General features: G+C 35.1%; 7 protein-coding genes across 15 annotated transcripts; 3 read left to right on the top strand and 4 right to left on the bottom strand.

Moving 5' to 3' along the window:
* Positions 1–96: 96 nt before the first annotated feature.
* Positions 97–8,491, top strand: LOC139106943 (zinc finger protein 681). 5 transcript variants are annotated; one of them, XM_070664061.1, is made up of 9 exons: positions 97–275; positions 348–400; positions 482–607; positions 673–2,472; positions 2,554–2,704; positions 3,273–3,502; positions 3,662–3,933; positions 4,050–4,227; positions 7,631–8,491. In XM_070664061.1, exons 1-4 carry the CDS (start codon positions 248–250, stop codon positions 2,293–2,295), a joined length of 1,830 nt encoding a protein of 609 aa, XP_070520162.1. In that variant the 5' UTR covers positions 97–247; the 3' UTR covers positions 2,296–2,472; positions 2,554–2,704; positions 3,273–3,502; positions 3,662–3,933; positions 4,050–4,227; positions 7,631–8,491. The 5 variants fall into 5 exon arrangements, with proteins under 5 accessions (XP_070520162.1, XP_070520159.1, XP_070520160.1 ...); XM_070664058.1 differs by adding an exon at positions 3,134–3,192 and having other exon boundaries at positions 97–400; XM_070664059.1 differs by having other exon boundaries at positions 97–400; positions 3,273–3,450.
* LOC139106948 (ornithine aminotransferase, mitochondrial) lies at positions 2,458–4,853 on the bottom strand. The gene is made up of 6 exons (XM_070664074.1): positions 4,492–4,853; positions 4,038–4,431; positions 3,575–3,879; positions 3,289–3,489; positions 2,827–3,052; positions 2,458–2,702 (listed from the first exon to the last, which is right to left on the bottom strand). The coding sequence occupies exons 2-6, from the start codon at positions 4,414–4,416 to the stop codon at positions 2,536–2,538; spliced, it is 1,278 nt and encodes a 425-aa protein (XP_070520175.1). The 5' UTR covers positions 4,417–4,431; positions 4,492–4,853; the 3' UTR covers positions 2,458–2,535.
* LOC139106946 (ornithine aminotransferase, mitochondrial-like) lies at positions 5,366–7,788 on the bottom strand. The gene is made up of 5 exons (XM_070664070.1): positions 7,656–7,788; positions 7,193–7,288; positions 6,815–7,119; positions 6,238–6,568; positions 5,366–6,155 (listed from the first exon to the last, which is right to left on the bottom strand). Exons 1-5 carry the CDS (start codon positions 7,668–7,670, stop codon positions 5,565–5,567), a joined length of 1,338 nt encoding a protein of 445 aa, XP_070520171.1. The 5' UTR covers positions 7,671–7,788; the 3' UTR covers positions 5,366–5,564.
* On the bottom strand, positions 8,314–9,956 carry Tbc1d7 (TBC1 domain family member 7). Of its 2 annotated transcripts, XM_070664083.1 has the most exons (6): positions 9,869–9,956; positions 9,601–9,782; positions 9,131–9,480; positions 8,727–9,011; positions 8,516–8,645; positions 8,314–8,440 (listed from the first exon to the last, which is right to left on the bottom strand). In XM_070664083.1, the coding sequence occupies exons 2-6, from the start codon at positions 9,640–9,642 to the stop codon at positions 8,336–8,338; spliced, it is 912 nt and encodes a 303-aa protein (XP_070520184.1). In that variant the 5' UTR covers positions 9,643–9,782; positions 9,869–9,956; the 3' UTR covers positions 8,314–8,335. The 2 variants fall into 2 exon arrangements, with proteins under 2 accessions (XP_070520184.1, XP_070520183.1); XM_070664082.1 differs by having other exon boundaries at positions 8,516–9,011.
* On the top strand, positions 9,889–10,656 carry LOC139106954 (uncharacterized). The gene is made up of 2 exons (XM_070664088.1): positions 9,889–9,999; positions 10,235–10,656. The coding sequence occupies exons 1-2, from the start codon at positions 9,996–9,998 to the stop codon at positions 10,654–10,656; spliced, it is 426 nt and encodes a 141-aa protein (XP_070520189.1). The 5' UTR covers positions 9,889–9,995.
* A 10-nt stretch (positions 10,657–10,666) lies between these two features.
* On the top strand, positions 10,667–12,959 carry LOC139106949 (probable methyltransferase-like protein 25). The gene is made up of 5 exons (XM_070664076.1): positions 10,667–11,239; positions 11,316–11,667; positions 11,792–11,889; positions 11,969–12,274; positions 12,704–12,959. The coding sequence occupies exons 1-4, from the start codon at positions 10,667–10,669 to the stop codon at positions 12,200–12,202; spliced, it is 1,257 nt and encodes a 418-aa protein (XP_070520177.1). The 3' UTR covers positions 12,203–12,274; positions 12,704–12,959.
* Positions 12,960–13,089: 130 nt separating this feature from the next.
* On the bottom strand, positions 13,090–20,617 carry LOC139106944 (hippocampus abundant transcript 1 protein). 4 transcript variants are annotated; one of them, XM_070664063.1, is made up of 7 exons: positions 20,226–20,617; positions 16,346–16,747; positions 15,997–16,218; positions 15,641–15,924; positions 15,244–15,553; positions 14,895–15,051; positions 13,090–14,646 (listed from the first exon to the last, which is right to left on the bottom strand). In XM_070664063.1, the coding sequence occupies exons 1-7, from the start codon at positions 20,349–20,351 to the stop codon at positions 14,540–14,542; spliced, it is 1,608 nt and encodes a 535-aa protein (XP_070520164.1). In that variant the 5' UTR covers positions 20,352–20,617; the 3' UTR covers positions 13,090–14,539. The 4 variants fall into 4 exon arrangements, with proteins under 4 accessions (XP_070520164.1, XP_070520168.1, XP_070520163.1 ...); XM_070664067.1 differs by lacking the exon at positions 20,226–20,617 and adding an exon at positions 16,948–18,985 and having other exon boundaries at positions 14,916–15,051; XM_070664062.1 differs by lacking the exon at positions 20,226–20,617 and adding an exon at positions 16,948–18,984.
* Positions 20,618–20,784: the final 167 nt, after the last annotated feature.

The raw sequence follows: 20,784 nt of genomic DNA, 5'->3' as shown, positions 1-20,784 counted from the left end.
TTAAGCAGTACGTAATGATTAACTGAGCATGTAAGTTATTACGTTTGTACATACATACATATGTCTACTATACATAATGGAAATGCACGTTCTATATATATTCTTCTTCTGTCTTTAGTTTCGAGAAATTCCAAAACGCGCCGCCACTGCCTTTACTTTCAAATTAAAAATAAAGCAAAATAGAGAACTAACCAAGAAAATCGCGTAACGTTTTCGTCGTTTTCAGGCAATCAAACTTGACAGAGAGATGTTTATAGTCACGAAGGAGATTGACAGTGAGAACATTAGCAAATTGTGCCGTACGTGCTTGCGGGAGGACGGCGATAAAATGGTTTGCTTGTTCGTAGGACCGGCCGGTTCCTCACTCGCCGCTAAACTACGGTCTCTCTCTTGCTTGGAAGTAAATTGCACATTTCTCACTTCTAGATTTTATTTACAAAGAGATTTAGCTTGAATCTGACGTACATACCTGTGCTTGTAGGTCTGGCAGGGAGACGGCTTACCTGAAAAGATGTGTGATCGTTGTGTCACTAGGGCAGAGTCGGCTCTTTTATATCGAGAGCAGTGTCGAGCTGCAGACAGAGCTTTGAGGCAAGCAGCTTTGAAGGTAAAAATCGCTTGCCTTTGCTGTAATTTAAGTTCTGTTGCAGTAAAAAGTACGTTCAATTATAGGTATCCCGGCTGACGTCGTATACTGCTGTCTCTGGCTGCAAGCTGTATCAGAATCAACAGAGTCAAGGGTTTGTGCCTGTACAGAATTCTCACAAGACGGTAAAATGCATGGAATGTGGCGCAGTATTTATGAATTATCAGGAGCTTTGTGCCCACAATCGGCTGCATTTGCCTTTTATTCAGGATAACATACCTATGCAGCATATGCACATTGTTGAGACTCAGAATCCATATCTTAATTTTACTCATGTCAGTTCAAACTTTGTAAATGATAATATTCCAAGTGCACAATTGTCTCCATTAGTCAGGCCAAACATGATGCATACTATGTCACTGAGTGAAGAAAGTTCAAGCAGAGCTGCCTGTGCTTTACATTGTTCTCTGTGCAATCACACTTTTACTAATAGGAGACAGTTAATTAGTCACAATATAACACACAGCACAGAGAGCGTCGATATGTCGTGCGATAACGAAAATATAGAGATTTGTGAAAATTCTAATCATATTCCGCAAAACTTAAGTTACGAAAGATCGATTCATTCCGTTGATAATCCTATTCAGAATTTATCTTATCAGAGATCTAACGTGGACGACACTGATGGAATACAAAACATAAATTTTCCAGAAAATATTGATCTCGATGGCGTTCAAGAAAGCAGTTCGGAACGTATGCAAAATGTGACGATGCATTCCGAGAATGATGTATCGATTGCCGAAAACTTGAGGTTCATAAAATCGCCTGGGAAAAACAGGCAACTCGCGATCGAATATCACGGATGTACCGGTGACGATAATTACAAGCAACCGCTCGATATAAAAGCCACGGAAGATATTCATTCTAAGAAGCATCAGTGTGATATATGCTCGAGGCAGTTTTCACAAAAGTCTAAATTATTCGCTCATCAATTGTCTCATTCTGGTCAACAGCCATTTAAATGTCTGAGCTGTGGCAAGGGATACGCATCGAAAAGCAAACTCAGCGCGCACATGAGATTACACACGAAAACTAATGTACATCAATGTAAAATATGCGATAAAATATTTTCGTATCCGTCGTACTTGGAGGAGCACATGAAGGTTCATAACAAAAGTAATAATACGATGCAGAACAAGGACTACGAATGTAACACTTGCAACAAACGTTTCCGGCTTTTAAAAAATCTAAAAGCGCACGAAAAACTTCACACTGGAAGGGGTTTGGTGCAATGCGAAATTTGTGATAAAAAATTTAGCCACAATTATAATTTAAAAATGCATTTGCGGACGCACAAAACTTCAAGAGTGCACAAATGCGAGTATTGCGACAAGCGCTTCGTACAGAAGGGTAATCTGGTCGAACATTTGCGAATTCATACTAAAGTGAAGCCTTTTGCATGTAAATTATGCGGCAAAAGATTCGCACAATCGAGTCATCTTAAAAGCCATGAAGCTTCGCATGGTACATTAAGACAACACCAGTGCCGATTATGCGGAAAGAGGTTTAAATTGTCCAATCATTTAAAACGACATTTAAATTTACATACTGGCTCGAAGACTTATAAATGCACTCAGTGTAATCAAATGTTTTCTCAGTCTTTTAGTCTAACGAGACACTTAAAGAAGCACAATGAATCGCATGCATAATTATATTATTATTGTAATGTATGTACATATAAACATGCGAATGCATAAGTTTCCTTATATTATAAAATGTGATTTAATTGTTACGTTTCTTTTATCTTTATTTTCTTAAAAAGATTCAAGAGTTTTGAATTTGAGATCTGAGGCGTACTTTTTGGAATAACATGGAGATAATAAAAGGTAATTTATTTTATCGTTAATTAAACAATACTTCGGTATTATCTTGGCGAATATTAAAGTCCGTTATTTGTAATTTTTTAGGACTGTAGTGAGAATGTTTATTCCTTCTCGTAATTGTTCTTCTGTAATCGTTAACGGAGGCGATATTCTGATGATTTGACCGTGTGCGGGTCTTGATAATAATCCAGCATCTTTGAGCTTTAAACAGATGTCCCAGCCCTCACCAAATTCTGTAAGTAAAAATCATTTTATAAGCAAGTTTTAATTTTTTTTTTACTCTTATCATGCAAGTTTTAATTAACGAGTTTATCAATGATATAACAGAATCGATGATTCTTTTATCATTGTCGATACCTTTATTTATCACGAGACCAGCGAGAAGACCGCGTCCACGGAATTCCGTGGCTATATCCTTCGGTATTTTTTCCAGTTCTTCTTTTAGAATTTTTCCAAGCCTTTTCGCATTCTCCGCTAAATTTTCCTCTTCCAAAATTTTTACTGCTTCTAAAGCGACCCGGTTTCCAAGCGGACTTCCGCCGAAAGTGCTTCCATGTGAACCCGTTTCCAAACAAAGCATTATCTGTTATCATTAAGAAGCGATTTGAATTATAAAGATCCTTATCGCACCAAGCGAATGATTATCATCGTGTTTTTTTTTAAGCTGTATATACCCGCAAATATCGTATTATTGCCTACGTGAAACTTTAACAACAAGTTAACGTAAGGTATTTTATGAATAATATTTGTTAAAAATTTTATTTTAATAAAGTTAATATTACATATTATTTTATTAATTGCAGAGAGATTTTTTTGTACCTTATCATCCGCCAGAACACCAGAAACCGGGTACATGCCTCCAGAGAGAGCTTTTCCCAAAATCAGAATATCTGGCTTACAGCCTTCATGATCAATTGCCAAACGCGCGCCAGTTCTGCAGAGACCAGTTTGCACTTCGTCGGCAATCCATAAGACATTATAGTTCGTACACAGTTCTCTTACACGTTTCAAATAACCGTCCTAAATGAAAAAAGTAAGTGAATTAAATTGCTTTCTTAAAAAAAAAAAATAATTTCACTAAAATAATATTTTTACATCAACTTACATTCGGTACAACGACACCAGCTTCTCCCTGAATTGGTTCCATCATGAATGCGCAGATATTAGGATTTTCCTGAAATTTTTGTTCCAGAGCTACCGTATCGTTGTACGGCACCTTTTCGAAAAGCGGCACATAGGGACCAAAATCCGTGTAGCAGTTTGGATCCGTCGAGGCCGATAAAGCCGCTATTGAACGGCCCCAAAAGTTTCCCGCAGCAAACACAACGGTGGCCTTGCCGCTCGGCACTTTTTTTATTCTATATCCCCAGCGTCTGGCAATTTTTATGGCTGTGTCACCACCTTCAACGCCTATAATGTGGAAGAAATAAATGCTTCAACTCTTTTACTTACTACAATAAAATGGTTCGTATCTATCACAAGTATTACTAAAATCTTTTCGACGTATGTCATTCTTATTCTATATTATTTTTATTATGTCGTATGTATTCTTTTTCTAAAGTACACACCTGTGTTCATAGGTAAAAATCGATCCCATCCGAGAAGCTTCGTCAGGTATTCTCCAAGTTCGCCTTGAGGTTCGGAGTAGAAGGCTCTTGACGTGTGCGCTAGCTTCCCGGCCTGATCTCTCATTACTTTCACCAGACGTGGATGACTGTGTCCTTGGTTGACAGTCGAGAATCCCGCCAGGAAGTCAAGGTACCGTTTTCCATCGATGTCCCACAGATAGACTCCTTCCCCGCGAGAAAGAACAACCGGTAGCGGTTTAAAGTGTATACCGCCGTACTTGTTGTCGCGATCAATTACTTGCTGGGAGCTTATGAATCTTCTTTTGTCTGATTCTCTTATGATGGTAAGAAATCTCTGTCTCACAGTTTGCAACGCCATGCTTTTCTTCTCACTCTGCAATATAATCTGATTAATATTGCCGCGATATGACCAGGATGTGTCGCGTTTACAAACCTTTTTTGTTAAGTACAAATAAGTAAGAATGCAAGATGCCGGAAAATAGGCATTTGACGGCGATTCCGCAAATCTTGCTTTTATATCAAGAAGATACGGTAAAAGATACGATGGATTACTTATTTACTGGAATTGTGTTTGTACACAAGCATTGCGACAGAGGGATTTAGGATAAATACCTGTAAACCGTATCTGATAAAAGGTACAAAGTGAAGGCGCCAGCATGCCGAAGTAAACGAATCGCGATAAACAATACAATTTTAAATATTTTTACATTAAAAAATGACATTAAAATATCAAAATATACAATTTAAATAGTTATGCAATATAATTAATTAATCGAGATAAAGCATGTTCTTATTATTTGGGAGTTATTTAATGATCGCATATCATGAATAAGTTATTTGATGCATTATCTGTCGTGTCATCAAACTAGAAATACATCATTATTTGCGTAGAAAATGTTATCGTACGCAGCTATTAATAACATAAAATGAATAACTCATTCGTTACATTAATTACGTTTCTGCATGAGATAATATGACAGTGTACAAAGTAGATTAAGTAGACCGGATTTTTTTTAAACAAAATAGAACATTATGAGCGACGATAATTCTGTTTGACGGTTTCATGAAAAATATCTGTAATTCAATATACGTCAATGCACTCGTGACTGATTCAACCTCTTGTATATAATTTGATAAAGCTCCAATCTATCAAAAATAATGAACTTTAAACGCAGTACATTTTACGCGACGTGGATTAACTTAATTTACCGGATGAATATTGTCAAGATAAAAATCACAATAAATATTAAATATTTTTAAATAAAATAACATATAATATGTATAATGGATAGATTAGGAAAATGACGTGGAAATAGAGTATCAATTTATTGTTGCTCACTTTTCCAACACTTTTACAACACAATTTTTATTTTAACGTTTACTTAACGTACTTAATGTTTTAATTGTCATTGGAAAAAAATCAAGAACATTTTTTATTTCGTAATTATTAAAATGATTATATTAACATTAGAATTTTGCTGCAAGTTGATATGCAACGAGTGTTTGTTAGTTATAACTAAGAATGGTTTTAGAAATAATATCCGCGCACTCACGTATTTGTTCCTCGGTGATAATTAACGGAGGTGCTAGACGAATAATGTGTCCATGCGTTGGTTTTGCCAGGAGCCCGCGCTCTTTCATTTTCAAGCAGACATCCATGGCGTCGATCTTTTTATTAATGACGATAGCATTTAAAAGACCTTTCCCCCTCACCAGAGTGACTATGTCTTTCGGTAACTTGCTAAGTTCATTTCTGAACAAGTGGCCAAGTCTCTCCGCATTCTCGGCAAGTTTTTCTTCCTCCAAGACTCGAAGTGCTTCAAGCGCGATCTTGCATCCCAGAGGATTACCACCATAAGTGGACCCATGTTCACCAGGCTTAATTGTGAGCATAATAGAATCATTTGCGAGTACACCGGAAACGGGATAGAATCCTCCGGATAGGGCTTTGCCGAGAATCAGTATATCCGGTTTCACGTTTTCGTAATCTACCGCGAGCCGCTTTCCCGTTCTTGCCAGGCCGGTCTGTACTTCATCCGCAATCCACAAGACATTATTCTTCGTGCAAAGCTCTCGAATTCCTTTCAGATATCCATCCTTTTCAAGAAACAAAGATAAAATTAAAATCAAAGGGTTAAAAATAATTTGTTTCTTCATACTTAGACATATGAGAGCTTACCTTGGGCACTACAACTCCAGCTTCACCTTGGATAGGTTCCACCATGAAGGCACAGACATTCGGATCTGTAAGAATCTTTTCAAGAGCCGGGAGATCGTCGTAGGGAACGAGTTCGAAGCCTGGCATAAACGGCCCGAAGCCGCCGTAGCTGCTAGGATCGGTGCTCGAGGAAACTGCACTCATTGTTCTTCCCCAAAAATTGCCCTCTGCAAATACTATCTTTGCTTGATTCTGCGGTATGCCTTTGCACGCATACCCCCATCTGCGTGCCAATTTGCATGCAGTTTCACCACCTTCCACACCTGTGTTCATCGGTAACCATTTATCGTACCTGAAAGAATTAAATTTGTTAGAAAAGATTGTTTCAATTTTTTTTTTTTTTTTTTTAAAGATTGTTTATCAATCTTTGTTTAAAAGCTAATTATTCTACTTTATGTTACTTCTAAAATGTATTAATTTAATTTTCGAAATAATATTTATCTCTTACTTTCTTTGATTTCTTATACTTTAGATCTCATTGCGTCATCGTTTATCTTATCAATATAAGTGTAAGACTCAAAGGTAAAAAACTTTGTACCTAAAAAGTTTTGTGATATATTCCTCGAATTCACCGAGAACATCAGAATAAAACGCTCTAGATGTTAAGGTTAAAATTTTTGCCTGATCGATCATTGCTTTATAAATTCTGGGATGACAATGACCTTGATTAACTGCTGAATAAGCGCTTAAGAAATCAAAGTATCGTTTCCCCTCGACATCCCACATATGAACACCTTCAGCTTTGCATAGAGCCACGGGGAGTGGATGATAATTGTGAGCACCATATGTAGATTCACGATCAAACACTTGTTGAGATGTAAGCGTTCTATGGCATTGAATACGCTAAAAAAAATTCATGCACCATGATAAAATTATAACAAATAAGAATCATTAAATTAATATTTATTAAAATTACCTGAGATAATATCGTTCTGGCTGATCTTTTGATACTTAGTGATGCCATTCTCCTTAACGGCTCCATTGTGTGGATTTTATTTAAGACGGCAATAAACTGAAATGATCAAATCTTAATATTAGTTTTTAAAACGGTGAGCTAAGTGGTTCACTATAAAGTCAAATACAATCTTTGCGACAGCTGTTACTTTGCCAATTATAGCGAAGTGAAAGTTCGTGAACGCTACTCAATTCATTAAACAAAAAAAAAGTATATATATGATATAAATAAAATGTATATAAAATTGCCTAATCAAGTAAAAGAATTTGGACATTAAAAGTTTTACGAATGAACGTTATTTAATAACATTTTTTTTTTCTCAATAAATCTCAATAAAAATTTTTTTAATTATAACATTAGTCAGATAATAAATCTATAAATTGTATTATGCTTTTATAGAAACTGTAATTCAATCAACACTCACCGATTGAACGAACATCCACACAAGCCAAACTCGACGACTAGATAGACTGAACGATTGACTTCCTCATGCTCAGCTCAAGTTTTATTTATCTCAATCGTTCAATGAGTAGAAGGATACCATCACTACATGCCTTTCGTGCATCATGTATATCACACAAATTCTATTGCTTCCCCACCGATGTCTTCATCCTTATTATCGCTGATAACAACTGTAATAATATTCTCATATCTACGTGTAAACGACGATAGAAGCAGAGAAGAAGGTAAAAAAGACGAATAAGTTTTACGATTTTCACGATTTTAAATCAATGATTTTTTTAATCACAATTCTAATTTTTTTTTTTTTTATATTTTTAAGTGTCTTTAAATGGAATTAGAAACAAAATTATTGTTATAAACGGTTACGAACGAGATACTTTTTTTTTTTATCAATTAAAAACTTTATTATAGATTTAATATTATTTTCACAAAGATATAGTATTCATGTATGAAGTTATTATAGTGATAAAAATCGATTTCTATTTTTTATACCATTTTTATAGCACTTACACGTAAGATAAAATAAAAGATATTAAAAATAAATGAATCAATATATATCGATAACTTCTCACAGTCTACATGTACACGTTATATATGCAGTATACGTATATAATGTGTACCTTTATTTAGGTGTACAAAATTTTAACTATGTTTTGTGAAATACATATCAACTTGTTGAGTTGTTCCGCTTTGCTGCATCGATTCAATTGCTTTATTGACTATCAGCTCTGATGTTTCCTCTGTTATCTAAAAACAAAATGTAAAAATTGAATAAAACATTTATCATATTATACAGTACTACGTTTTAATTAATAACCTTACATTATTAATCGTATCTAATACGTGATCTATATTTTCGCATCTTAATAATAATCGCCTCAAAGTAGTTAACATGACAACGGTAACGAATATCAAAATTCGATATGCTCCAACAGTGATCTTGTCCCATATTCTATAACAAATAAACGCTATTATTAATATCAAAATTAACTGAAAAGGTTTTAATAAAATTGCATTTATGATATAGACATACTTAGCAATAGATCCATTACATATTATACCAGCAAAACACGAATAAAACCACGCATCATATGGAAGATTATAAAGTGTATCAATTTTTACAAGATACTTGTACAACTCTACATCCTCTTTTTCTAATAGCGCGTATGTACAATCTTGTAATTTTACCACTTCTTTCTGCAGCTTTTCAACTTGCATAAAAAGTCCAGACAGTATCCAATACATGTCTACTAACTTTTCTTCTTCTGATTCAATATCAATAACGTGCCATAATGTCTCGGCTATTTTACTCATAGCTCTGAATAGATATACACATTTTATAATACACTGTTTTATGATACAAAGTACCTAATTAAATTAAATTAATGCACTTGAATTATTAAATCTCCATTAATATTGAATAATGAAATAATAAACCTGTATAATGGTGATTCCAATTGAGCAGTCATATCAACTTTTGCTCTTCTTTTGCGCAACAGCCACATTGCTAGAAATACTAGATGAGGTTTTGTAAAATCGTCGATAATTTTCGTGACTCTCAGTGCTCTTTGTAAGTCCTGAAATTCCGCCTTACGCTGAGCCATTATAAATCCCTGGCTGTCCGCATAAACCGGCAAAACGTCGAGTAAAACTTTCCACAGAAAATTTCTATACAAAGCAGGTACAGTAAATCTCAAACAAAACTGCTTCAATTTCGTCTTGTCGAGTGGCCGCTCCTTCAACAATATCTCCAAAGATTTTTTTTCCTCCACGCTGCGAAAGCCAACCTATCGTTAAAAGAAAAGAATATTTTAATTACATAGCAATCTGACGGAAGAATTTTTATATAACGATGCGTAAATTATTGGCCGGTTTTAAGGAGCAATTAAATTTAAAATAAACTTTACTTTTTCATAATATTGAGAACGAAAGTTTCGTTCATCTGTCATTTTTCTAATCTTGTTGAAATAAGAATGAGTAGAAGAATTTATTCACTGGCAAGTGCCAAGTAATAGAGCTTAAATTCGGAATCAAAGTCTGCAATTACACATTTCAATATTTTATTCGCTCTTTTCCTAATTGCGTCAACCTGGAGCAAAATTAAATAATGAATAAGTAATTAAGTTGAGTACAATAAAAATGGTATTTTTTATGTAATTCTAATATAATACTTGCATTTTGCGTTTACGTGTATACAACACAAGAACGTCGAAACGACGTTCAATGATGTTCGTATCGAATAACCTTATAATTCTGCTGTCTAGGTTAGGTTTGGTTTGTACAACCTTATTCCGCCACGTACATGTGTAAGTTTTAATAAATTTCATTGCTTTCGCGCTTTTAAAAAATACGAAATTATATCACGTTGCGTTTATGTAGCTCAAGAAAATTTTTTTTTTTTCTTACATACGATGATTCACGTACAATTATTCTTGTTGCTATTTTATACCATTTGTAGTTGACGTTAAACTATAATAAATATTAAAGTACGATTCATCTTGCGGCATATTATTCATTTATTAATAGACTGTCTGTTTTTAGTTAATGTAATTATGTCCCAGGAAGAGAAGGATCTGGATGTTAATAAAGCTTTCGAAGATTTATTATTTGCCGAAGAAATCGCCCAGAAATCAGGCTATGAGAAAGGATACGAAAGCGGCAAGGAGCAGCTGTTGAAAGGATACCACCTCGGTTACCACAGAGCCAGCATAATTGCAGCGCAATTGGGATATTACAGCGGAGTATTAGAACACTATTTACAGAGTAACGATGTTAAATGCGAAAAGACGATGGGGCTAGCGAAAAAGCTCTTGGAAGATATTTGTAGCACCCTTCCCAATCATCAGGACGATAATCTAGACATTCTGAAAGCCGTGGAGGATATTAAATTCAAATACGCGAAATTCTGTTCGTTAGCAAAAATTAATCCACTTTATCCAGAGACAGATAAGCTTGAGTTTTAACGTTGCAACAATGGCAGAATATAGTCAGCACTTTGAAAAAACGTTAGACTTTATCGACAAGTACCAAAACCTCATCGATTGTCATTTAGTTGATTTTATAACCGAAGGATTATGGGAGAAGTGCTTGCCAGAAGCACTCAGAATAGAACTCGAGAGTGCCGATAGCGACGATATCTGGGCGGAAAGTAACACGGATTCAGAATTGAGTAATTTTATACAGTTAACGAAATCGCTTTCTTTAGAATCATGCCCGGCTGTTATGTGCCTCGAGGATTTGCCAAAGCTTTTGCCACAGTCTTCCGGAGGACGTTTGACTGACGATAAACGTGTTCATTTGCAATCCGAGCTCATGAGTACAAAAAAATCATATGAAATCGAAGTACTTGGAAAAGTTATTGCAGAAATGGCACTTGTAACTCGCGGCTTAGTAATAGATGCCGGAGCTGGAAAAGCATATTTATCCACGTATTTGTCGGAACGTTTTAATATTCCTGTCTTAGCAATCGACTCGTCACAGGTTTGTCATAAAGGTGCGATAAATCGCCAGGAAAAGATTCAAAAAAAGAAACGACCACTGACAAAGGTTTGTGAGAAACACATTCAATCACGTTATATCGATATAATGTTAAAAAAATTTCTAATTGTCATATGTGCTTTAGGTTCAATATATAGTTCAAGAATTAAATGACACGACTAATTATAACGAAATGGTGAATACGTATTATCCAGATTGGAGTGTAAATAAGAACCTTATCTTGACAGGATTACACACTTGTGGGATGCTTGTACATTCTATAATCAAAGCATTTTTGCATACAAAAGACATTAATTTACTTCTTGTAGTCCCATGTTGTTATCACTTAGCGGATGAAACGTTGAGCGGATGTTGGAATTTTACTAAAAATGCCCGAATGCTGGCTCAACAATCTATTGAAAGAAGTAGATGTAACAAACGTCTTTCTCCTTCGTTATTTTACAGAGCTGTGTTGCAAGTTATTCTACATTCCATGGGTCAGTATGAGCGAAATAATTTTGTCGTATCTTAATACATGCATCGTATATATACATTGAATTTTTTAAATACATTTTAGATCGATATAAATTTTTGTTATACATATTTATTATTAATTAATAGGATATCACAACGCCAAAGTAGGTCGTGGCGGCTCATTGGATAATTTCGCAGATTATGCAATACGTGCGCTATACAAAATTGGAGTAGATAAAAAACAAGTGTGTTTAATCTTTATTTTTTTTTTTAATTTCTTCTAACCTGCCAATAAAAACTTGACGAAATTAATTTTAATTTCAGATACCACCTGCTTATGTGTTGCAACAAATATATCAGAATCACATACATTTTGAACCAAAGTTTCGGCTTTTTCAAATGTTAAGAATATATATAAGCTCAGTGGTGGAAGCGGCAATTATGTTGGATAGAGTAATATTTTTACAAAGTAACATCCAGCGTTCAAACGTTGCTGTAATACGCTTGTTTGATCCAACGCGTTCTCCTAGGTGTTACGGAATAATTGCAACGAAATAAGTACCTACAATAAAAATATTAAAATGTTATTAAAACAGATAAAGATAAAACAGATTAATATGTAGTTAAACGGTAGGCCAATTTGTTATTTATCATTTTTAATACAAATATAAATAATTCTAACATGAAATTATCTAATTAACAGTTTATAAATTGCATTGTTGCAATATAAAATAAGACAATTTTCAATAAAAATTGTTTTATTAAATTACTTGTTAATATTCAAGTTTACACAACTGATTTATTCAAATATAAATTTTCTAGGTTATTATTTTAATTGAGTAATTGATGTATTTTTATATATTTTATAAATGTGAGATTTTAAAGTATACCTTTATATTTATCTTAAAAATAATTATTTTTTATTAATGCATTCATCATACATTATACATATACAATTACTTGACTCATGATAGAGTCAAGACTTATATTCTATGTTTTATTCTTAATATCATAATCTTTCTGTTTGCTTTATAATACAATTGTGTATAATTATTTCAGTGTACGAGAGCGAGTTTATAAGTAACTCTAAGGAAATACAAACAGAAACTATAGAACTGTAATTGCACTGTTTACACGATTTCTACTTCGTCCTGTAATACTTTACTGTAATACAGCTAGAATCTAGAAAACGTACGTAATTTTAATACATTCGACAAAGATTATAAGCCATATCGATTGAAACCTTCAATATCTAGTAAAATTATTTATTTCGAACCTTATATAAAAATAAGGAGTAATATTTAATATGTACAAAATACATATTTGCTTTTATTTATAAAAATTTATTAATATCGTCCAATAATTATCTATCAAATAATTAAGTTTTTCAGGATGATAATCAAAAATGTATGCAAATACTAAAATTTATGAAATAGTAATTATAGAAATTTTTTTTTTTTTTTTTATGAAAGTGTCGCGTTATTATTATTAATTTTTGACTAATCTGCATTTATCATTAATCACTCTTTGGCTTCCATCAAGATTAATCGAATTTAAGAGCATAATGACTTGAGATAAATTCAGTTCAATAATTAAAATTATTTGTCGTTTCCTATAAGTTAATTTTTTAAATAGTTCTATTTTTTATTTGAACATACTGTTGGTATATTACGTAAACGTATTATTAAAAGCATGAATTAAAAGTAAACCATATTATTTAATCAATCAAAATTTTATGTTATATGATTATAATTTTAATTATATATAAATCAACACTACATACCACTGAATTAAAACATATTTTTGCTAAAACTTTTGATATTGTAAAATAGAAGTAAAATATATACAAGATTCTATTCTATTATAAAAGTTTTTTTTTGTTTTTACATCAATGACTGATTACAACACACATAATTTAAGAGAACTATTAATTCTCAATTAATTTTTCATTTTACTCATAGTGTTAATGTCTACCACTGTTTTTAAATGATAAACTATTATTTTGTATAACTTGCTAGTATTGAGGCCTTTCTCGTTATGCTCATAGTTTCTATCTATTAAAATAAATAATTTGTGCAGAAAGAAACGAGTCGCATGATCTAAAAATAATTAAATTATAGTGTATGATATATATTAAAAAAAAAAAAGTAAAGTTATATCATACAAAAGAAAAATACGTTTTAAAAAATTTGCATCCTTTTCAATTGTCAATTAATGCGGTTTTTGTATGCAAAAATTATGCTTATAAGGAATGTGTAAAAGCTATTCTTTCTAATACTACGAATGTACAGAGATGCAAAAATACGTTGCGCAATTTACATTAGCATTTGATATAAAAAGTGGTAACATAAATTAGAAACAAGAGAAAAGGATACGACATTAAAAGATTAATATTGAAGATATAAATCTAATTAAAAAAAAAAAAAAAACAAATTATGCAGTTTTCACCGATATATTATTTTGTGCTATTGGCGAGCGCGTAAAAAGTCACCGATACCGATTACTTTACGTGAAATTATTACATCCGATTTAATAGTTGGCGCAAGAACTTTGAAAAGGAAGATCTAATGTTACGTTTTTCGCCACATAACACGCTTGTCGTACGATCATACACGACTCTGAGATCAATCCACAGTATTATCGCACAAGCATTGCTTGTACAAATTTGTCACAACCTAAACATTAAGTTCCATCGATAAGTCCTAAAATCAAGCTTAGTTACTGCCTTAAATAATAGTATAATACAATATACAACTCTATTACAGTCGCCTGATTCAAATCAGGTGTATTTTATAGTAACGATATCTTCACCTCTGATTAACGATGAAGTTTTACCGTTTGGCTAAAGTATCTCGTCGTGTGCTATATGGCTTGTCTTACATTTTTCAATAGACATTATAGCGCGGCGGAATTACAATTGTCGACTAGTGGTGATAACGGACCAATTTTTCCTCTTCCACTTCCAACTCTGTCTGCCTCGTACTGAACGTCCAAGGACAAACCTAAAACGATAAATAGTTTAAGCTTTATATTATAAAATAAATGAAATATAATGTTCTCGAAATTTTATATATATATACATATATATATATAAATATATATATATATATAAAATTTGTTAGCATACATTTCAATACACTCATTCAACAAGTCAATGATTAAATTGTAATTAAAATAATTTTCGATGAATCCCATCACCATAAATTATATTTGGCATGTTAGCCATAATATTTGGCAACCTGTAACGTACATTTCTGATATGCGTATTTACCGGAGGGCCTCCGGGAAGTGGATGGATGATGCAACGATCCTGTTGACATTGTATTTGATTCAGGAATAAATGCGGCTACTAACAGCGCGCAGATCACAAGTAACGCACCAAATACGAACGGTGGCCCCGGTACAAGCTGGAAATATAATTTAATAAAATATTTAATTTTTATTATATTATTTAAATACTGAATAACAATTTACTCTTATATTTAAATAACATACACCCAACATATCAAGTCTTTTTATTTTTAAACAAATAAATTTAATGTTACAAGTATAAAGTTTATAAAGTAAAGAAAATAGGTTAACAAAAAAACTATGCTTACCTGCAGATATAATGTATGTACCTGAGGCATTATGTCAAGATGTGTATTAGTTCCCGTTCTGTTGTTTTCGTCCACGAATGACGATTTCAAAGGGAGATTGGGGGTGTCGTCGTTAAGATCAACGTGAAAGAGGTAAAATATGACACCGAACATAGCTGGTCCAAGTCCATTGCAGAGACCACGCATGCCAGTTACCATACCTTGTACTAATCCTTGTTTATCAGCGTCAGAATGCATGGATACGAATGCAGAAATTGCAGGGTATGTAATACTCGATACAGAGGCAAGTACTCCAGCTGCCCACATCATCCTTGAAATTATTATTTTTAAAATATGCGTTTGGTGCGTTACTTTTATTATTTTAATTTAATCTTAATTTGTTACAGAAATTATTTACCATGTTTGCGAGCCAAATCCGTACCACATGAGTTGTAACATTTCGAACAGTAGACCGAGCATTATTGTATGTTTGCTGCCGAGTGTTCTCATCAAGGGGCCTAATACAATTTGCGCTCCAACGCTTAAGATGCCAACCACAGCAATAAATATCGCTACCATAAGATTGGAGAAACCCATAGCCAATTTTAAGTAAACGAATATACAACTATACTGTCCTGCTTCAGGAAGGTAGCTCAAGAACACAGTGACACATAACATTAAAATAGTATGGTCTTTTCCAACCTACAAAATAAATTTACATAAAAATATATTGCACGGGAGGAAATATTATTTTTACATATATTATGTTCTTACTTTTCCGAGAGCGGCAAATGGATCAGCTTGCTCCCACGATATCGGCGCTGGTGGACGTGTTTTTTCAGGCAAACTTTCAGGTACAGCCACTAATATGAAAAACACATCCAAGACTGCGATAGCTGTTGCTAATGCTACGGCAAGATTTTCTCCGTATGTCTTCATGATATAAGCACCTAAAGCTGGACTTATCACCATACTCGCAGCAAAAGTTGCCGACACCTAAAGAATACATTCTTTTAATTAGATAATTATTATTTCGGGTTCTCTTATACGATTATATAAAAACAAAATTGCAGGCCGCAAAATGCAAATATTATTTTAGCCATAAAAAATAATATGTACATACCAAACCGTACGCTAGTGATCTTTGATTTTCTTCCGTTACGTCTGCAACGTACGCAAACACCACTGAAAATGTGCAAGCAAATACGCCGCTGATAGAAATCATGGCAAAGAACCACCACGTATTTATGCTCATTAGGGGAATCGGTGCACATGTGAAGGCCACTGTGATAAGTAAAAAAAATTTTCGACCCCATACGTCAGAGAGAGCACCGATCAGTGGCGCGGAGAGAAAAGATAAAATTCCTTTGATTCCTATTATCAAGCCATTCATCAGAAACGTATGATCCGGAAATGTTTCATTCAGTACCCTAATAATAGGCATGGTTAATAATCCCCATGCAAAGAATTCCAGAAATATTACGACCAGGGCATGATACACGCTTGCTTCTCCGACGCCAGAACTCTGAAAAATAAAATACGATATCATATTAGAGAGTGATCTTTAATAAAATGCATTTAATTGTACAAAATACAAAATAATCTTTAATAAAAAAAAATAAAGTGTAGAATTTTTATGGTACGTAAAATCAAGTTTGATAAATAGATATGGCCTTCTGCATATATCACAAGTGACAGATACTTATGATATTGTTAGCAGCTGACCTTGAGGTGTCGGTAGCATTGCTGAACAAATGTAGGGGGAGGTGTGAGTTTGGCTATAGCGTGATCCTGATTATTATGTATCTCGGAACAGGTCGGGCCCAAGCCCTCTGTTCCGCCGTTTGCCCCAGGGGGCATGACCCCTAAAAAATGTCGCTATATATATTTCCTTTCATATTCTCACGTTTTCATCGACACTTCTGCCATCGTTCTGCTTACAGGTATGCGACAAAGAAATTGACAATTTTCTCTTAATATCATATCAGCATACTGTATCCACAGTCTTTCTGAGTTAAGTTTTAGTTCATCCTTTGATATTATTTGTAGTTTGCTCGAGTTCTCATAATTTTTCATAGCTTTCCTAAGGTAATGTCTAAAATAGACGGAATACCGTATCATGATTGAAATGCATGCTTGTTTATGCACTCTGCTATATTTTATTTTAATAATTACGAGTAGTTTTTTCAGTCATACTGTCACAACTATTTGATTTACCGATGTTGCATTTGCATGACAAATGATTGTTAGCCGTGCATCTGTCGTCACTATATATATACGTATTCGTTTTCCATGTCTATTAAAATCGACAATTGTCTATCGTCTATTAATACAAAACTTTGATTTATAACGCTCTAATAGTATTACTTCGGCTTTTACATTAGTTTTCTATTACTCTTGCAAATATTATTTATGCTATGTCTCCTATGTACACTCCGCTTCAACGATAGTGTTTCGGTAGGAAATATTAATCGTAAGATAAAATTCACTCTATGGTCACTCAGCACTTCATCGTCAGCAGTTATATTTACGAAAACGTGACATAATCAGCTCGTCTGACGTTCGGCTGTCAACTCGTTTGAACCTTATTATGGCAGTGCAAGGCTCAAGCTGGCGCGTCCTTCCGTCCTCTCGAGATCCGTTTGGTCTCGGCGCGTTTTATATTTGTCAAAAGTAACTCCGCGATCGTCGAATCACATGACATAATTAATCTCGGACGTCTATCGTCTCGCGCGCCGTGCCAAATCGGTGGCGTCATTGGTACGTTTGGCAAGTTACGGAGATCCGGGGAGCGAGGCAGGGATGCTAATGCCTTCTACGACGAGATGAGGCTCGGGAGAATTTTACGGCTTCGGCAAATGTCCTCGCGAAAGATCCTCTCTTACGACGAGCGGCGTCGGTCGCGAGGAGTCCAGGCTGACTCACGTACGACCTTGATTCGCGCACAGCCGTCTGACGTCACGCGGCCGAGATCCTCAGACGCGAGCTCGCTCGACGACGCTATCTTCTTCACTCTTCTCCGTGCAAAATTCTCGACACTCGACGTTTCCGTGGGTTCGGGCCAGCTTTGCGGCTTTGCGCCGCGGACGGAGTTTCGCGTTCTCTCTCTCTCTCACTTCCAGTTTTCTTTCTTCCCTGCTATTTTTCACCCCCACTTTTCGGCTGCCGTCGCGTACCCTCTAATCTCGGAGGCCGCTCGCGCTGACTACGGTGAGATCTCGCACACACGATCACATATCTTCCCTTCGGCCCTTCGACGCGACCTTCGTCAGCCCGTCGCGCGGTCCATTCGCGTCGCGCGGGGTAATCCAACCCCCGCGACTGCTCCCTCATCCCCACCCCGGTCAGGTATACATCCGAGCCAACTCCGGAGCGAAGCCCTAACCTAGCAACGAGACCCCGACCCTGGCGTTATGCGAATCCCCGCGGCTTCCTCGATCAGCGTCGCGGATGCAAGTTTCCGCAAACGCTGTCGTTTCATGGGGTACAGTGGGGCTCTTGTGATACATCACGATCTATCAGCAGTGCGGATGGAAACGCATCGTCGAATAATTGATCGATGCGCGAGACACTCGTCTGTTTGTGCGCTGCATGTATATGTGGAGACGCGCGCGCGCATGCACGTAAAAAAGCTATATATATTACAGTATATATGTATACTCTGACAAAAAAAAATTAATAAAAATGTTAAAAAAATATCCATGCAATTAATATTTTATTTATTACTAGATTCAACATAGCCCTTATTACTTAATGCAATATCCACTTTCGTTTTCTTTAATTAAAAAATAGAACTGGTTTAAAAAAAAATTATTTAAAATTAATAACATTTCGTTGCTCTCATCAGGTTGAACTGCAGAAAGAAATTAATCTGATTTGCATCGAGCATAAAGGCTTATTGAGCGACTTATTGAATGCTTGATCCGTTGGACGTGGCAAATAAACAGCTTGCGGCAATATTTGATAAAGATAAAGAGCGAGATCTCTTCCATTTTCTGTCCAGAAATACATTTGGCGATTGTAAATTAAATCAGATCTAAACTACAGTTGACATAAAAGTCATATTTCTTTTATTAAAACGTCTGATCTTTTCCATGCATCAAATTATCCTTCTTAAATGCACAATTTTAAACCTGTTTCTTAAAAAAAAAAAAAAAAAAAAAGATTAATTAACCGATAATACATTATATAGGTTATGTGGAAAAACCACAATTATTCATCCTCTTTTTTTATGTAGTTATATTGGACTACACTTTATCATGTAAAATGGAACATGCAAAAAACATATGTGCAAATATGATAAAACAATTTCTAAAATAATACACGAATGGTGGGAAATATTTAATATACATCATATATATATATATGTTATAGCACCTGTTTAAGAAATAATTTACACAAAGGAAACAGTACAAGAAATCTTAAATTTTTTTTCTACAGTGACTTAAAAAGGATACTCATTGATACCTGAAATTAGATCTATTACGGATTTGAGAGTGAATTTGTTATTTGTCAAGCTATATAACAAGATTAATAAATAATCAGATTACCAACTTGGAAGACGTGCAAAATTTACACGGAAATATTATTATTAGCGAGCAAGAGTAGACAAATTTCCCAAATCAAAAATAACATTTTCCTTAATTAATTACGAAACACGCGTGGAGAGTAACGTTCCTTTATCTTTGCAAATTGCAGAAATGTGTCGCGGGAGTTGATTAAGTCGGAACCGAAAGTACAACCGTATGTGCTCTCATTCAGGTGTTTTCCGCGAGTCTCCACGTGAGGGAAGCGGCTGGTTGGCCAGCTATCGTGTCGCACTACGTGGAGATAAGAAACGAGAATGGAGTTTAGAGATAAAGCGACGTGCGGATCGCAGGTAAGCGTTGGGACAAGAGGGTGTATGGAATAGTACGGAGGTCAGCGATGGGATCGGACGCTACCGAAGGCTGGGGTGCGCGGTGGTGTGTCAAGAGACGTGAAGGTAAAATCATTTTCAGTACCGTGATGACTCCGTCCTTCATGATGGATTTGCGGCTTCGTATGATCATGCCCACGACCTTTTTAGAGACCTTGGCGGGCATATTCACGCACTGAGCGCACAAACTCTTTCGCTTCTTCAATTTCATGAATTCCTAGACTTTCGGTAGCACGAAACAAGTCATTTTTTCCCCTCCGCGACACGGCCGTTCTCTCTCGCCTCCGTCCAGCCCTTGAAGATCACTTTCAGCTATCGCGAACCGTTCTCATGGTGGCATCTGCACAATAGTGACGTAAAAACGGGATGAGAACACGAACGAACGTAACCGCGTGTCCGCGAGCAAACGCAGACTATCACAATCGAGTGTCGTGGATTGACTGATTGTTGTTTAATGGCTCCCAATCCCAACTGCTCTCAACCAAACTGAAGTAAGCCTGATTCGGCCAGGTTCAAATAAGGAAAGAGGACGCCACTATCCAGAGCGTCGTGATATACGGAACGCTGCCGAGTGAAGAGTAAAATAGCCGATTGGCCCATTGAAGGATACATAAGAAAATGGACCAATCAATTTTCTTGCATAT

This window comes from Cardiocondyla obscurior, linkage group LG12 (genome assembly GCF_019399895.1).
Source record: "Cardiocondyla obscurior isolate alpha-2009 linkage group LG12, Cobs3.1, whole genome shotgun sequence".
Classification (NCBI taxonomy): domain Eukaryota; kingdom Metazoa; phylum Arthropoda; class Insecta; order Hymenoptera; family Formicidae; genus Cardiocondyla; species Cardiocondyla obscurior.
Note: the sequence above shows the minus strand (reverse complement) of the source record. Positions and strands in the feature narration are given on the sequence as shown.

Bases quoted from the DNA above. Each gene is read 5' to 3' on its own strand.
- LOC139106943 (XM_070664060.1), top strand. From the start codon at position 248: ATGTTTATAGTCACGAAGGAGATTGACAGTGAGAACATTAGCAAATTG. The intron at 401-481 runs GTAAATTGCACA...CTGTGCTTGTAG, and splicing joins GGTCTCTCTCTTGCTTGGAA to GTCTGGCAGGGAGACGGCTT. The intron at 608-672 runs GTAAAAATCGCT...GTTCAATTATAG, and splicing joins TGAGGCAAGCAGCTTTGAAG to GTATCCCGGCTGACGTCGTA.
- LOC139106948 (XM_070664074.1), bottom strand. From the start codon at position 4,416: ATGGCGTTGCAAACTGTGAGACAGAGATTTCTTACCATCATAAGAGAA. The intron at 3,880-4,037 runs GTGTGTACTTTA...TCCACATTATAG, and splicing joins ATTTTTACCTATGAACACAG to GCGTTGAAGGTGGTGACACA. The intron at 2,703-2,826 runs GTATCGACAATG...TTTTACTTACAG, and splicing joins TGGTCTCGTGATAAATAAAG to AATTTGGTGAGGGCTGGGAC.
- LOC139106946 (XM_070664070.1), bottom strand. The intron at 7,120-7,192 runs GTAATTTTAATA...AATTTTTTTTAG, and splicing joins CCAGAACGATATTATCTCAG to CGTATTCAATGCCATAGAAC. The intron at 6,156-6,237 runs GTAAGCTCTCAT...TTTCTTGAAAAG, and splicing joins CTGGAGTTGTAGTGCCCAAG to GATGGATATCTGAAAGGAAT.
- Tbc1d7 (XM_070664082.1), bottom strand. From the start codon at position 9,642: ATGACAGATGAACGAAACTTTCGTTCTCAATATTATGAAAAA. The intron at 9,481-9,600 runs GTAAAGTTTATT...TTTTAACGATAG, and splicing joins GTTCTCAATATTATGAAAAA to GTTGGCTTTCGCAGCGTGGA. The intron at 8,441-8,515 runs GTAAGGTTATTA...TTTTGTTTTTAG, and splicing joins TATTAGATACGATTAATAAT to ATAACAGAGGAAACATCAGA.
- LOC139106949 (XM_070664076.1), top strand. From the start codon at position 10,667: ATGGCAGAATATAGTCAGCACTTTGAAAAAACGTTAGACTTTATCGAC. The intron at 11,240-11,315 runs GTTTGTGAGAAA...TATGTGCTTTAG, and splicing joins AGAAACGACCACTGACAAAG to GTTCAATATATAGTTCAAGA. The intron at 11,890-11,968 runs GTGTGTTTAATC...TTTTAATTTCAG, and splicing joins TTGGAGTAGATAAAAAACAA to ATACCACCTGCTTATGTGTT.
- LOC139106944 (XM_070664062.1), bottom strand. From the start codon at position 17,082: ATGCCCCCTGGGGCAAACGGCGGAACAGAGGGCTTGGGCCCGACCTGT. The intron at 16,748-16,947 runs GTCAGCTGCTAA...TTTATTTTTCAG, and splicing joins AATGCTACCGACACCTCAAG to AGTTCTGGCGTCGGAGAAGC. The intron at 15,925-15,996 runs GTAAGAACATAA...TTTATTTTGTAG, and splicing joins CATTTGCCGCTCTCGGAAAA to GTTGGAAAAGACCATACTAT.